Raw genomic sequence first — 14,156 nt, forward strand, 5'->3', positions numbered from 1 at the left:
CAGCACTTTTCGCCAACTCGCGGGCTTCCAGCCCGGGGGTGGCGAGAGTACGAGCTTCCCTGTAGCGATCCGGTGTCTCGGAGCAGCCGCCGGGGGAAAGGCGGCGGGAGCGCGCGCACCAGACTCTGCCAGACGCGAAAGCGGACGAGACAACTGCGGAATTCACCCGCCGCGCCAGGGCACTTCCGAGACAACAGCCGACTGGCACTTTTTCTCTCTTTGGCAAACTAGATTTTTTTTTTTTTTTAAGCTACTTGGCAGCTCTGTTTGACTCCCCCTCCCCCTCCGCCCTCCGCCTCAGTGCCTTTGCTTTTCTTTGGAAATCCGGACAGAATTGGGCATCTTTGTTAATTGCCGTTAGGAGTGCCCGGCCGTGCGCCTTCACCGGGCCAGCGTCGCGGACGCGCGGAGCCAGGCTTGCTCACCTTTGAACTGCAAAGGGATCAAGTTCAGCTCGAGTTCCCTGCATTGAGACTGGAGGAAGCTGAGAGACTGTGCAGGAGAGTGAGAGAGGGGGGGAAAGGGGGAAAGGAGAGGAGGGAGGAGAGAGAAGGGGAGGGAGGAGAGAAAGAGAAGGAGGGAGGGAGGGGAGGGATCCAGAGAGCGGGTTGAGAGCGAGAGGCTGCAATCTCCTCCCTGAATCGCGCACAGCGCTGCAGATCCCGCTGCTCCAGCACGCGGGCCGAATGCAGGTGAGGGAAGGCACGGACTCTGCGGCGGCTGAGAATCCAAACTTGGGCACCGCGCGGGGCGCACCATTCGGCTCTCGCCCCCGCGGGCAAATGGTGGCTGCGGTTTCAGGCGGCGGCTTCGTGACTAATGACCTTGCGCAGAGTTGCTAAGAGAAAAGAGAAAGCCGGGCTCTCCGGGGTGAGAAGCGACCGACTCCGGGCGTCTCTGAAGATGGCTCGGGCTGCTCTTTGGCGCGCCGGGAGCACCCGGTCGCGTACCGAGCTGTGACGAGAGGCGTCTTCACTGCATCTTGCCCGAAGCGACCTGCCGTGGAATTTTTCATTCAAGATCTGTGGAGTGGCTTCACGGCTGCTCGCGAGGAGTCGGAGTTGAGACCGGCTTGTTGCTAGCCCCGGAGCCTGGTGCAGGAAGCGGCTCGGCTTTCCTGGACCTCCGGAGCCTGAGCAGAGACTGGGTCTGGAGTGAGCGTCTGGACCGAGAATCCGACTTAACTCGAGTGGCCGCGAGGACCAGCCAGGCGGCAGGTCGGCTCCCCTGCGCTCCCGGGCTCCGCCGCCCGTTGGCGGAAGCGGCTCCGGCCCCTTCCCAGGACTTGGGGGCTGGATCTCAGGACCTTCCCGCTGCGGGGATGACTTTGTGGGGGCTCCGAGCCCGGGGCGCGCAGTGTCCCGTGAACTGTGAGTACCGCGAGTAAACGGTGGCCGGCGAGCGGGCGATTAGCACCCATTGCATGAATTATGAAACAATAACTTTCGGAAGAAGCAGGAGGAGGAAAAAAAAAGCATCTCCAGCTGCCCCCCTCCCATCGGAAGACTCTACTCGTTACTCCGGCCCCCTCCCTCCCCTTCCTCCCGTTTCTTCCTTTCCCGGAGCGGAGGACCGAGGGGAGGGCAGGCGGCCAGCCCCGGAGGAGGGGGTGCCGAGGGGGTTTGTGGCTAGAAGGAGCAGTAGCAGCAGCAGCAGGAGAAGATGCTGAGGATGCGGACCACCGGATGGGCGCGCGGCTGGTGCCTGGGCTGTTGCCTCCTCCTGCCGCTCTGCCTCAGCCTGGCCGCGGCCAAGCAGCTGCTCCGGTACCGGCTGGCTGAGGAGGGCCCCGCCGACGTGCGGATCGGCAACGTGGCCTCGGACCTGGGCATCGTGACCGGCTCGGGCGAGGTGACTTTCAGCCTGGAGTCTGGCTCCGAGTACCTGAAGATTGACAACCTCACCGGCGAGCTGAGCACCAGCGAGCGGCGCATCGACCGAGAGAAGCTGCCCCAATGTCAGATGATCTTCGACGAGAACGAGTGTTTCCTGGACTTCGAGGTGTCGGTGATAGGGCCCTCGCAGAGCTGGGTGGACCTCTTCGAGGGTCGGGTCATCGTGCTGGACATCAACGATAACACGCCCACCTTCCCGTCGCCGGTGCTCACGCTCACGGTGGAGGAGAACCGGCCCGTGGGCACGCTCTACCTGCTGCCCACGGCCACGGATCGTGACTTCGGTCGCAACGGCATCGAGCGCTACGAGCTGCTCCAGGAGCCCGGGGGTGGCGGCGTCGGCGGCGAGGGAAGGCGCTTGGGGCCGGCGGACAGCGCCCCCTACCCAGGGGGCGGCGGGAACAGCGCGAGCGGCGGCGGCCCCGGAGGCTCCAAGCGGCGGCTGGACGCGCCCGAGGGAGGCGGCGGGACCGGGCCTGGTGGCCGAAGCAGCGTGTTCGAGCTGCAGGTGGCGGACACGCCAGACGGTGAGAAACAGCCGCAGCTGATAGTGAAGGGGGCGCTGGACCGGGAGCAGCGGGACTCGTACGAGCTGACCCTCCGCGTGCGCGATGGGGGCGACCCACCTCGGTCCTCGCAGGCCATCTTGCGGGTGCTCATCACCGACGTGAACGACAACAGCCCGCGGTTCGAGAAGAGCGTGTACGAGGCTGACCTGGCTGAGAACAGCGCCCCTGGCACCCCGATCCTGCAGTTGCGCGCCACCGATTTGGACGTGGGGGTCAACGGACAGATCGAGTACGTGTTCGGGGCGGCCACGGAGTCAGTGAGACGGCTCCTGCGCCTGGATGAAACGTCCGGCTGGCTCAGCGTCTTGCACCGAATCGACCGAGAGGAAGTGAACCAGCTGCGATTCACAGTCATGGCCCGCGACCGCGGGCAGCCCCCCAAGACGGATAAGGCCACCGTGGTCCTCAACATCAAAGACGAAAACGACAACGTTCCTTCCATCGAAATCCGCAAGATAGGGCGCATCCCGCTGAAGGACGGAGTGGCCAACGTGGCCGAGGACGTCCTGGTGGACACCCCGATCGCCCTGGTGCAGGTGTCCGACCGGGACCAGGGGGAGAACGGGGTAGTTACCTGCACCGTCGTGGGAGACGTGCCTTTCCAGCTCAAGCCCGCCAGCGACACGGAGGGCGATCAGAACAAGAAGAAGTACTTCCTGCACACGTCGGCCCCGCTGGACTACGAAACCACCCGGGAGTTCAACGTGGTCATAGTCGCCGTGGACTCGGGCAGCCCCAGCCTCTCCAGCAACAACTCCCTGGTGGTCAAGGTGGGAGACACCAACGACAACCCTCCCGTTTTTGGCCAGTCGGTGGTGGAGGTGTACTTTCCCGAGAACAACATCCCTGGCGAGAGGGTCGCCACGGTGCTGGCGACAGACGCCGACAGCGGCAAGAATGCAGAGATCGCCTACTCGCTGGACTCCTCGGTGATGGGGACCTTTGCCATCGACCCCGATTCTGGGGACATCCTGGTCAACACGGTGCTGGACCGGGAGCAGACTGACAGGTACGAGTTTAAAGTTAACGCCAAAGACAAAGGCATCCCCGTGCTGCAGGGCAGCACCACCGTGATTGTACAGGTGGCTGACAAGAATGACAATGACCCTAAGTTTATGCAGGACGTCTTCACCTTCTACGTGAAGGAAAACTTGCAGCCCAACAGCCCCGTGGGGATGGTCACCGTGATGGACGCCGACAAGGGAAGGAATGCGGAGATGAGCCTGTACATAGAGGAGAACAGTAACGTTTTCTCTATTGAAAATGACACAGGCACCATTTACTCCACAATGTCTTTTGACAGGGAGCATCAGACCACCTACACCTTTAGAGTGAAGGCTGTTGATGGGGGGGACCCTCCCAGATCGGCCACGGCCACAGTCTCTCTCTTCGTGATGGATGAAAATGACAATGCCCCCACAGTTACCCTTCCCAGAAACATTTCCTACACGTTGCTGCCACCTTCAAGTAATGTCAGGACAGTAGTGGCCACAGTGTTGGCTACAGACAGTGATGATGGCATCAATGCGGACTTGAACTACAGCATTGTGGGGGGGAATCCTTTCAAGCTGTTTGAGATCGACTCCACCAGTGGCGTGGTTTCCTTAGTGGGGAAGCTCACCCAAAAGCATTACGGCTTGCACAGGCTGGTCGTGCAAGTGAATGACAGCGGCCAGCCTTCCCAGTCCACTACGACCTTGGTGCACGTGTTTGTCAATGAAAGTGTCTCCAATGCAACGGTGATTGACTCTCAGATAGTCAGAAGTTTGCATACCCCACTCACACAGGATATAGCTGGTGACCCGAGCTATGAGATTAGCAAGCAGAGACTCAGCATTGTTATTGGGGTGGTTGCCGGCATTATGACAGTGATTCTAATCATTTTAATTGTCATGATGGCAAGATACTGCAGGTCCAAAAGTAAAAACGGCTACGAAGCTGGCAAAAAAGACCATGAAGACTTTTTTACACCCCAACAACATGACAAATCTAAAAAGCCTAAAAAGGACAAGAAAAACAAAAAATCTAAGCAGCCGCTGTACAGCAGTATTGTTACTGTGGAAGCTTCTAAACCGAATGGACAGAGGTATGATAGTGTCAATGAGAAGTTGTCAGACAGCCCAAGCATGGGCCGGTACCGATCTGTTAATGGTGGACCTGGCAGTCCCGACCTGGCAAGGCATTACAAATCGAGTTCCCCATTGCCTACTGTCCAGCTTCACCCACAGTCACCAACTGCAGGGAAAAAACATCAGGCTGTACAAGATCTACCACCAGCCAACACATTTGTGGGAGCAGGAGACAACATTTCAATTGGATCAGATCACTGCTCTGAGTACAGCTGTCAAACCAATAACAAATACAGCAAACAGGTAAGATGTATCCCAGATACATTTTCATATCCCAGAGAGGGCTGATCACTCAGAGACAGAGCAGCTTCTATGAAGTTGTCTTTCCTTTAGAAGGGTCCTTCTCCTTTCAAAACCAGGAGTTTAATGCTCATTTATATGCCCTTGATGTAACAGAGGGCTTATAGGACAGAGGTATGGCCCTATAATTTTGCAAGCTAGGCCTCATGGTTATAAGGCTCCTCCTAAGGGAGAGATAGTGTTTTGTGCCTCTCTGCACATGACAGCCTTAATTCTTGCATACCTTTTGTTTACAGAATAAATGTGTATATCTTATTGGGAGAGTTCTAAGTGAGATTTTTCTAGACTGACAATGGTGGTCATGCTAACTGGGAACTGAAGAGTTTTAACTATGTCATGAATCATGAAACATTTTACAACTCAGCAGATAGATTCATACAAATGCAGAGCCAAGACCAAATCTGGAAATCCTGCCATACTGACTTTATTTGATGAAACAGTAGCTTAAAAGTACTTAATGATAAACAAGTGTTATGCATAATTGCATTTTAATACTTTGTATCTATAACAACATATATTTATAAGTATTAGGCTCTTATGTTGATATGCAATCAGCACCTGAAATTTTCACATTCAGTATTCCAAAGCTTATGAAGATAATTAAGTTGTACCAAGTAGAAGATATTTGTGGATGTTTTGGGGTATAATAGAAAAACAAAGGTTATTTGTGTTATTTCTGTGTGTTATTTGACATAGCTCTTATATATGTGTGTGTATATATATATATTGTATATGTTTGGGGAGAACTTCTGAGTATATCAGATTTATTTTTATTGTCTGCTTTTGTGGTATGTATCATGTAGAAGTTTACTTTTTATAGCTACAAAAGTTTGACACACAGCAAATAAAACTTTTTGAAAAGTGCTTCGATGCTGCCCAAAACACTAAAAATAATGTATCATATATTTCTTATTACTAAAACTCACCTAAAAGTTACAGTTATGACTTGTTAAATTACATAATATGATAGTTTTTCTACCAGAAATGATTGCATGTAGAATATGTCATCTGAGGAGAATTGAGGAGAAGGACAAAGTTCTTATATAGTCTTATTCAATGTGTTATGGAGAAGAAATATTACTTTCTCATAGTTTTCTTTATTAAAATATTTTCTACACGTAGCATTTTACTGTATAATACTTATTTTGGATAAGAAAAAAACAAAATTAATATACTTTTTAAAATATTAAAAGCAGTAAAAAATATAGGTTTAAACTACTGTGTATGAAATAACTTTTGAAAATAAAATTTTGGATGCATGTAAACTTGAGTTATTTATTTGAAACCACAATTTGCTATTGTGGAGAATTTGTATCTGTGTGTTACTGCTTTACCTGGAGTAACAAACAATGTGGTTTGACCTGGTGTTTAATGTCTTCATCAGTGTTGTAAATAAGGAAGACCCTAATGAAAACACTGGATGTTTGCATGTTATTTACATGCACCTGCAAGGAAGCTGAGGTCCTTGAGTTTCCTTGGAAAATGATAGTACGAATACAACATTATATGAAGATATCTTTACACAGAATATTCACGTCTCCACTCCTATCCTAACAGTGATTTTGCCTTATGACAGAGTAGCATTTGCATTCTAAATCCTTCACTTGTATGCTTTTAAATGGGCATATAAAGTGGCAAACTTACAGATATGGTTTGCAAACACTACATGAGGCCTGTGTTGTCATTTAAGCTGCGTTTGACTCATTTGATGGAGTAGCTCGATATTTTTGAATTTTAGAAATATCTAATGCCAAGACAATTGGCATGTTGTTTGAATAGCAAAGTGATATGCTCATAAATTAACTAATGGATGGTACTTGTCTTTTAATTGAACCAGGCTCATTTACCAAAAAAGAAAATCCACAAAGTGAGTGGAATGAATCACTCAGCTTGCGAAAGGTGACTTTGAAACATTTGGATGCCATTAGGCATCCCAAAGATGTATAAAGTTTTAACCACAAATAAATAGCTGACCTACAATAAAATAAAGGCAAATGAAACACATTCCCTCTAATGTAATTAGTAATAGTAATTGATAGCTTCATCTGTTCAGTATTGCTGTCAGGGGACAAGAGCTCCATTTCAAAGTTACGTTCTGTGCCATCTGACAGAAACACAGTCCACTTTGTCCAGATTTTCGTTTGTATCATACATAAGCTACTTTTCTATTTCTACTCTTAAAAGATTCAGTGTTCACAGAACAAGGACATGTTTGCTTTCATTAAACTTTGTTTTGTAAATACACACAGGATTTTGCTGTTTTCCTCTTGGAGAGATGAATTTATCTAAAATTTGAGACCTATTCTTCAATTTATGAGACTTGAAACTTGTACTTTTTTAGTTTCTTAGGGATCAGTATAAAATGTGAGATTCCATTTGCTATAATGCCTTCATTTTATTTATAATTTCTCAGAACTGTGTTATTACACTCCTTTATTATTCTGATAAAATGGAAATGATGTTTCATTCAGTGCTTTCTGCCTGAGAGTTGGACATTGGGAAGAGTTTTTCTTAGTAATTTTAGGGACTACCTTGTTGTTAGCCAACACCTTCCCAGGGGTGAAAGTTTGCAAATAGGACTTGTTCCTCCTTCCCCATCTCCTTCTTTGGGAGGTTGATTCCATGGGCTCTAGGGACACTTCAAACCTCTATAAATACTGTGACAAACTCTGTGTGTTACAGAGTGGATGAGATTATTTCTCAGTTTCAAACACTGGAAAACTGAGGATGGAACCTAGCCTTTCTTGGTTCAGACCTTTGCAATGCAAACAAATGCCCTGGCTATCCAATACCTGATGTTTACTTGAGCACACTGAAGGTCATCCACAGCATCTCTGAGATTCATCCCTTCCTCTAGCTTGGCAAACTTGGTGGCTTGTAGTCTTGTGACCTAAAAGGACAACTATACATCTATGATTTATAAATAAAAGAAAAACGTATTCCATTTATTTTAAAGTTGTGCTGAATAATTTCAGCATAACTTCAAAAATTAATGAACTACAGATGTAGAGTGAGCAGTTCTCTTGCTTATCCGGAACCTTGTTGAGTTCAACACATGGTGTGCTCTTTCTAAGATAACGAGTTTATACATAAAATGTTTATTGTATTTCACAAATGGAAAGTAAAGCAGTTTATTTTTGAGAATAATTGAACTTGAGTAAATATTTATTTTAAAATGCATTTTAAGGTGATCTCAGTATATTCAAGGGAAATAGCCTGTTAACTCCACTGACAGTTTCCCTCCCATAAGGAACTACTGAATTAGTCTGAATAATGTTCTCCTTAATAATAAGATTTTGTTCTATGTTCAGTATACATTTAGTTAAAATAGTACAACCGAACATTACAAAAAGATGGCTGTGATTTTGGATGCAAATAGGTAGCTTTCCATTCTTATCACAGTGCTACATTTTATGAAAATTAAGCCTCAACTTGCTTGCATACCAGCACATATATTTTAGCAATGACATATCTGGAAAGTGGTGTCAGCTTCATACAGCTCCTGTTTAATTCTCCAGGTGAATGTCTACAAGATGGTTCACCTAGCTATAAACAAGGACTCTTTCATGAAGCCCAGTGAATGTGCATCTATTTCTCTTACATTTTGCTTGGTGTTTTGGGCAGGGACCTAATACGTAATAGGAGAGAGACATCTACTGAACATTATTACCTGAATCTGTATGACATATGGACAATTTAATTCAGTTATGTGGCCCATGGTTGATGTGCAACTTTAAAGGAATGATCATATAGAACAAGTCAAAATGTCTCCCAAATTTATCTTAAATAAATTAATCATTAATAATTCATTGATAAGAATGCTTAATGATGTGAGTGTATAAAGTTTCCACAACCTCTGTGTACCAAGAGCTTTCTCTGTGTTTACACTCAAGCACACACTGTTGTGTAGCAACTCTTGTGTAGCTGCCTATAGGGTTTTATAATTTGTGCTGATGTCTATTCACTGATGGGTTTATATTTCAATGTTAAACTTACGCAAAGGAGAAATAAAAGCACACTAGTCAACAGCTTATTGACTTGATATCATGAGAGTCATCACATTTTACAACTAAAAGTACCATTTTAGCAATTCTCCAAGTTTAGAGAAGAGGAAACTGAGAAAGTCGCATGAAAAATTATCCTGATTGTAGTCACAAAGTTATTAGAGATATAATGTAGGCCAGAGGCCAAGTGTTCTCATTAAACCACTTTTAAAGGCAAAACACCCTGTGATTCTCAATAAGTTTTTCTGTAGAGAATGCAGCAGTGCTATGAATCTCTTTAGGTTTACTTATGTCTTTGCTAATATATTTGACTATAAATGTAGATGTTTTTACAATTTTATCCTGGACTCCAGGGCTTATGTAAAATTTAAAAATTAAAACTTACTGGTTTTAATGAGAATTCACAATTCTTTCTCCTATGCAAGGTGGCAACTGATGACGCACATTAAACAGAGCTAAAGCAGCTTTGCTTAGCATAGGCTCAAAAAGGCAACTAAGAGCACTTTAAATTTAACAGACTAGTAAGAACCGTCATAAGTTCTTCTCATAATACCACTTAGCCTATCTTCACCAGAAAATATTCTATTTGAAAACAAAGATCCTCAGTTTTATTAATGACAAGTATTCAATATTCTTACTGAAGTAATCATTTACTTTCTTCATCAAAACTGATGACCCTCTTCGGCTTCTAGGTTTCTATGTTGTACTTACTTATCCTAAACATACACTGGCACACTGTTTTCACTTTCTTCCCAGTGAAAATTTCTAGAAAATTTCATAGCGTGAGACTTTTTTGTTCGTTTTTGGGATTTTTTTTTTTTTTTTTTTTTGCTTATTTATGGAGTAGATTAGAAACGTGCATAGGCATCCTATATAAAAATGTATAATTTACTAATCTCAGTGGCTGTCAGCTCTGGTTTAGCAATGGTATCGAATGGATTCGAGTCCTCAACCTCGTGATTGGTGACAGGGATGGGATGACCATTGTGTAGGAATTGCACCCAAGTTTGTTTACATGGAAGATGCAAACAGCCAGGCTTTTAGACTATGCCAGGGTTCCTCATTCATTTGTTTACCACTGCTCTATAGAAAGAGTAAGAGTCATTTCTGTGAATCTGTAGTAAGTTTCCTCTAATTTTTTTTAAACCCTTAAACTCTTGTGTAAAGCACAGTCGGTGTCGTGCACATTGCACAGTGCTTTATTTAGCATCAGTTAGTGCGAGAAATCACATACAAGGAGAGCCGAGCTGAAACCTCTAAAACTAATCTTAATTATCACTTCTGGTGAATTAATGTTTTAAGAGAGGAAGAAAGGCTTATTTTCAGGAATTTAGTGATGTTTGTATTGAGCTGTAATGCTGTGTACAAACAACAGAACCATTAAGGCCTCTGACGTACTGTTCCTCTCAATCTTTTTCCCTTTGAGCATATTTATTATTTATGAATCCATAACTTGCAATTAAAGATTGTATCTATTTCCAGTCTTCTATATCAGCACTGTGATCGAGCGTATCGAGCGTAAGATTTTAGGGGAGATTTTCTACATCAGGTTTTGTTTTTCTTTTAACCTACATAAATTTTTTTTCCTTCTTTCAGATGCGTCTACATCCATACATTACGGTGTTTGGCTGAATTCCACTCTATTATGATGCTCCATTTTGCACCATACTCTGTGATCACCTTGCTACTTCGACACCTGCTGGAGCCTGCCCTTGGCCGTGGGGTATCAGCCAATCACTGTTTGTTCCACATGTGCATTTTATTTTCAGAATCTTTCTTCCCTATTTAAGGAAAATGAATAGTTTGAAAGCAAGTTCAGTTCCAAACAGGCAGTATTAATACAGCCATGTATTACTCACAGATGTCTACCGTTCTGTATTTAAGGAGGTGGTTAGCAACGGTTAACACCTGATAGGAAAATCATTAGAAAGAAAAAAAAAACATATTTCACCCAAAATAACTCTAAGCCTTTGGCTTTGTGTGAATAAAAAGAAATACAATTTCTTACACCTTTGTCTACAGTACACTAAATACTGTTTCCAAATAAAACCCTAAACAGACCAGTGTTTCCTGTGTCATGTAATCACAGCTTCTTCCAGCTAGGAAGACAGTTCTGAGAAAGAACAGGCTCTTGCCCAGTCTGTGTTGCAGTTTTGAATGTCACCATGTTTGTGTTTTTATCCACACGTAAATATCAAAGACTTCAGGTACTTTTAGAAAAACGTGTTGTCTGTGACTTTCTGTGTGTGTCACAGACACTGCAGAGAGTTAAGTTTGCCTTGATCTTGAAATAAGCAATGAAAGAACCTATAGAACTTTTATGAGTATTTTTTTATTGTTGATGTTGAATTTATTAAGAATTAAAAAAAACGTTTAAGTTAGATTTACCAAATCCACTGTAGGCAAATCCAGAAGGGATCCCTCCAGTCTGGGGGGCTGTATTCATGGACAGGCTCTGAAGTCTGATGACATGGTATATAAACTCATAGTCCCAGGATTCGAGGACGTTCCGATAGTTGAGGCCTTTAATGGGTAGTTTTAGTTGTAGGAGTGATGGTAAGCTGTCATCCTCTGGACAACCCTTCTGCCTCCTCATGCTTGTGTATCTGTGCATCTGTCTGTCATACTGTATGTTTATTGTTGTGCATAATCTGATTCGTCTACAGTATATTTATTGCACCCTTTACCCTGCTTTATTACGATTTTCTTCAAGCTCCAAAGTACTGGATAAGAGTTCCACATTCCCAAGGTTTTGTTTTGTTTTATTTCATTCTATTTCATCTTGTGTATGTGTGTGTTTGTGTAAATAATTGTCAGAATAATAGATTCTTAACAAATTACCAGGAATATTAGAACAACATGGAAGCCTAAAATGGTGGGAACTGCTGTAGCTCACGCAAATCATTAATGTTCACGTGAAGGTTTCTATGCCATTAGTTGTTTATTTGATCTCGCAAAAGGGCCCATTTTCTGAAGTATGGTTGAGACAACAGTGAAATTCCTGAATAAAAAAATATTAATTATCCTTTGCCTCTTATTTTGTTTTGAAGACAAAGCCCTGGGTAAGCATCTGGAGGGGCCCAGACTCCATTCTGCTTCTCTCAAATGCCCATTTCTTCATCGCAAAGAGAATGCTCATTCCAGTAGACTAAAAATGTGGATTTTGTAATAAACCACATCAACTCACGAACAATCAAGTGATAGAACAAAGTCTTTAGGAGTTGGAACGAGTAGATTGTGCAGTAGATGCCTTCGGGTGGCATTTCTGAAACCTCTTACAAAGAAGACCCCTCAAAGTCGGCATGGTAAACCCAGTCTCTGGCATACTCTTGAGGAATGGTTTGATATGGTTTGGTCTAATTTCTACCACAAAACAGAAAGTTATGACAGAGTACTAAGGCTAGCAAGTACAGGCACTGAGTTCAATACCCAATGTTCTCTATGTTTTAGTTGTAGCTGTGTCCACATGAGCATTCTCGGTTTTGGATCCCGGATAAAGAGTGTGTCTTAGTGTGAGAAAGAGTTAAAGAGTCACACTTTATCATGCTATGCACTATTAAGTGGGCATTCACAGCTGTTCCTTGATATCATCAAAAATATTTAATAAAACCAACGTAAAAACTCACCATCATGCTGCAGATTTTTAGGTTCCGTCATCCAAATGGGAATGACCAACGGTGTGCTTCCTGCTGCAACATTTAATGACAAGACACACCCATTCCTTGGATTTTTGCTGCTTTTGCCTGTTTCAGTCTTCAACATTTGTGTGTGACTCAAACTTCCTGGTCCCAAATATTATCGACTTTGGGATACTTTCTTAGACTTTGTTGTAATTACTAGAATTTGCAGTTAAAGAGATGTCCATACACTGTTGGAGATAAACCGGCCACCCATTAGTCTGTATATCTTAGTGTTTGGTACTTTATTTCAAATTAAAAGACGTAATTAATTCTCTTTTACAAAATTCAAGGAGGATCGTAGTTATGCCAGCACCTGATTTATTTAATGTGTTCATTTCAAAAAGCTATTTTTTTAATATATGTAATATTACTACCAGCCCAGAGTATGGAGCATAATAAGCAATAAGCCCCTAACTTCATGAAATTAGTATAAAGATTGCAGGACACAGTAAAGATGAGAGTTTATATTTCCATCATGCCTTTAATTTTCAAAACAGTAGATACATGTTTGCTCATTTGTACTTTAGAAAGAACTGTAAAAAAGTTAAAAAAAAAAAAAGGGCCTTCATTATTTCTCAGATGAAGCTAATGAAGCAACCAGCAACCTTTTCACAAATGATGGAACTGAGCTAAAGAACTTTACAAAATTCATGACAAAATATCCTATCTGGACTCAAGATACTGAAACCATCTGTGTGAAATTGCAAAATTCGTGTTTGTTTGTTTGTTTGTTTTTCGTTGGTGTTGTTTGCTTGGTTGGATATTAGTTACATTGAAACAAGGTTTCGCAGGATAGCCTGGGCAAGCTCTCAATTAACTGCTCGATCCCTGTGTTGCTAGGATTAGGGGCCCATGCCATCATAATTGTCCAAAATTGTGTTTTTAGATAAAGTTTATTTTTAGACTTCAGAGCTAAAGTCTTGCCCCAGACAGTCAGAATTCTAAACTCCAGAAAACCTGGGAGAGAAGTTTGCATGTTTTATTTTATGAGAATAAAATATATTTCTGAAATCCTAACATGCTATGGTTCAAAAATCACTGTCACGGATTAAAAGTTTTTAGTCTTAGACTTGAAGATCTCAGTATTTAGTGTCATAGTTAATGTAGGATTGCATGTTATTAACATAATGTATAAAATCAAACCTTCAAAAATTAATTTTACCTCTGACTATATTTTTGAATGTATGTCTGAAAGTGGCCCCAAGATCCTTCTACAGTCCTGACTAAGTGAGTCCCCCATCTGCCTGCCTTTCAGGAAACAACACTTTGCAAAAATCTACAATTTTGTATTAAACTTCTCTTTCATATGTGCTATTTTTGAAATCTGTGTTGTCTGTGTTACCTAGAGCAAGGCCTGCCATGGAGATAAAATGAGAACTAAATCAAGGCCATTACTTTCCATGGAGAAGAATGGAAGCATGCTACACCTTAGGCAGGGATTCATTGTGTTTAGAGAAATTATCCCTACCTCTGTGTTTCTCTACAATGACACTTTTTCCTAGTCCAGGGAGCAGTCCTAACTTAAAGGAGACATATATATATATATATATATATATATATATATATATATATATATATA

General features: G+C 43.5%; 1 protein-coding gene across 6 annotated transcripts in view; it reads left to right on the plus strand.

Moving 5' to 3' along the window:
* Positions 1-1,662: 1,662 nt before the first annotated feature.
* Positions 1,663-14,156, plus strand: part of Pcdh7 (protocadherin 7) — a 452,776-nt gene continuing 440,282 nt past the window's right edge. For 5 of the 6 annotated variants that reach the window (XM_055623861.1, XM_055623862.1, XM_055623863.1 and 2 more), the window contains exon 1: positions 1,663-4,836. In XM_055623861.1, the coding sequence (XP_055479836.1) occupies positions 1,663-4,836 (3,174 nt within the window). Of the gene's footprint in view, positions 4,837-10,493; positions 10,958-14,156 lie in introns of those variants that run through there. The other variant, XM_055623867.1, reaches the window with a different exon arrangement.

This window comes from Psammomys obesus, unplaced genomic scaffold (assembly GCF_907164565.1).
Source record: "Psammomys obesus unplaced genomic scaffold, mPsaObe1.curated_primary_1811, whole genome shotgun sequence".
Lineage (NCBI taxonomy): Eukaryota > Metazoa > Chordata > Mammalia > Rodentia > Muridae > Psammomys > Psammomys obesus.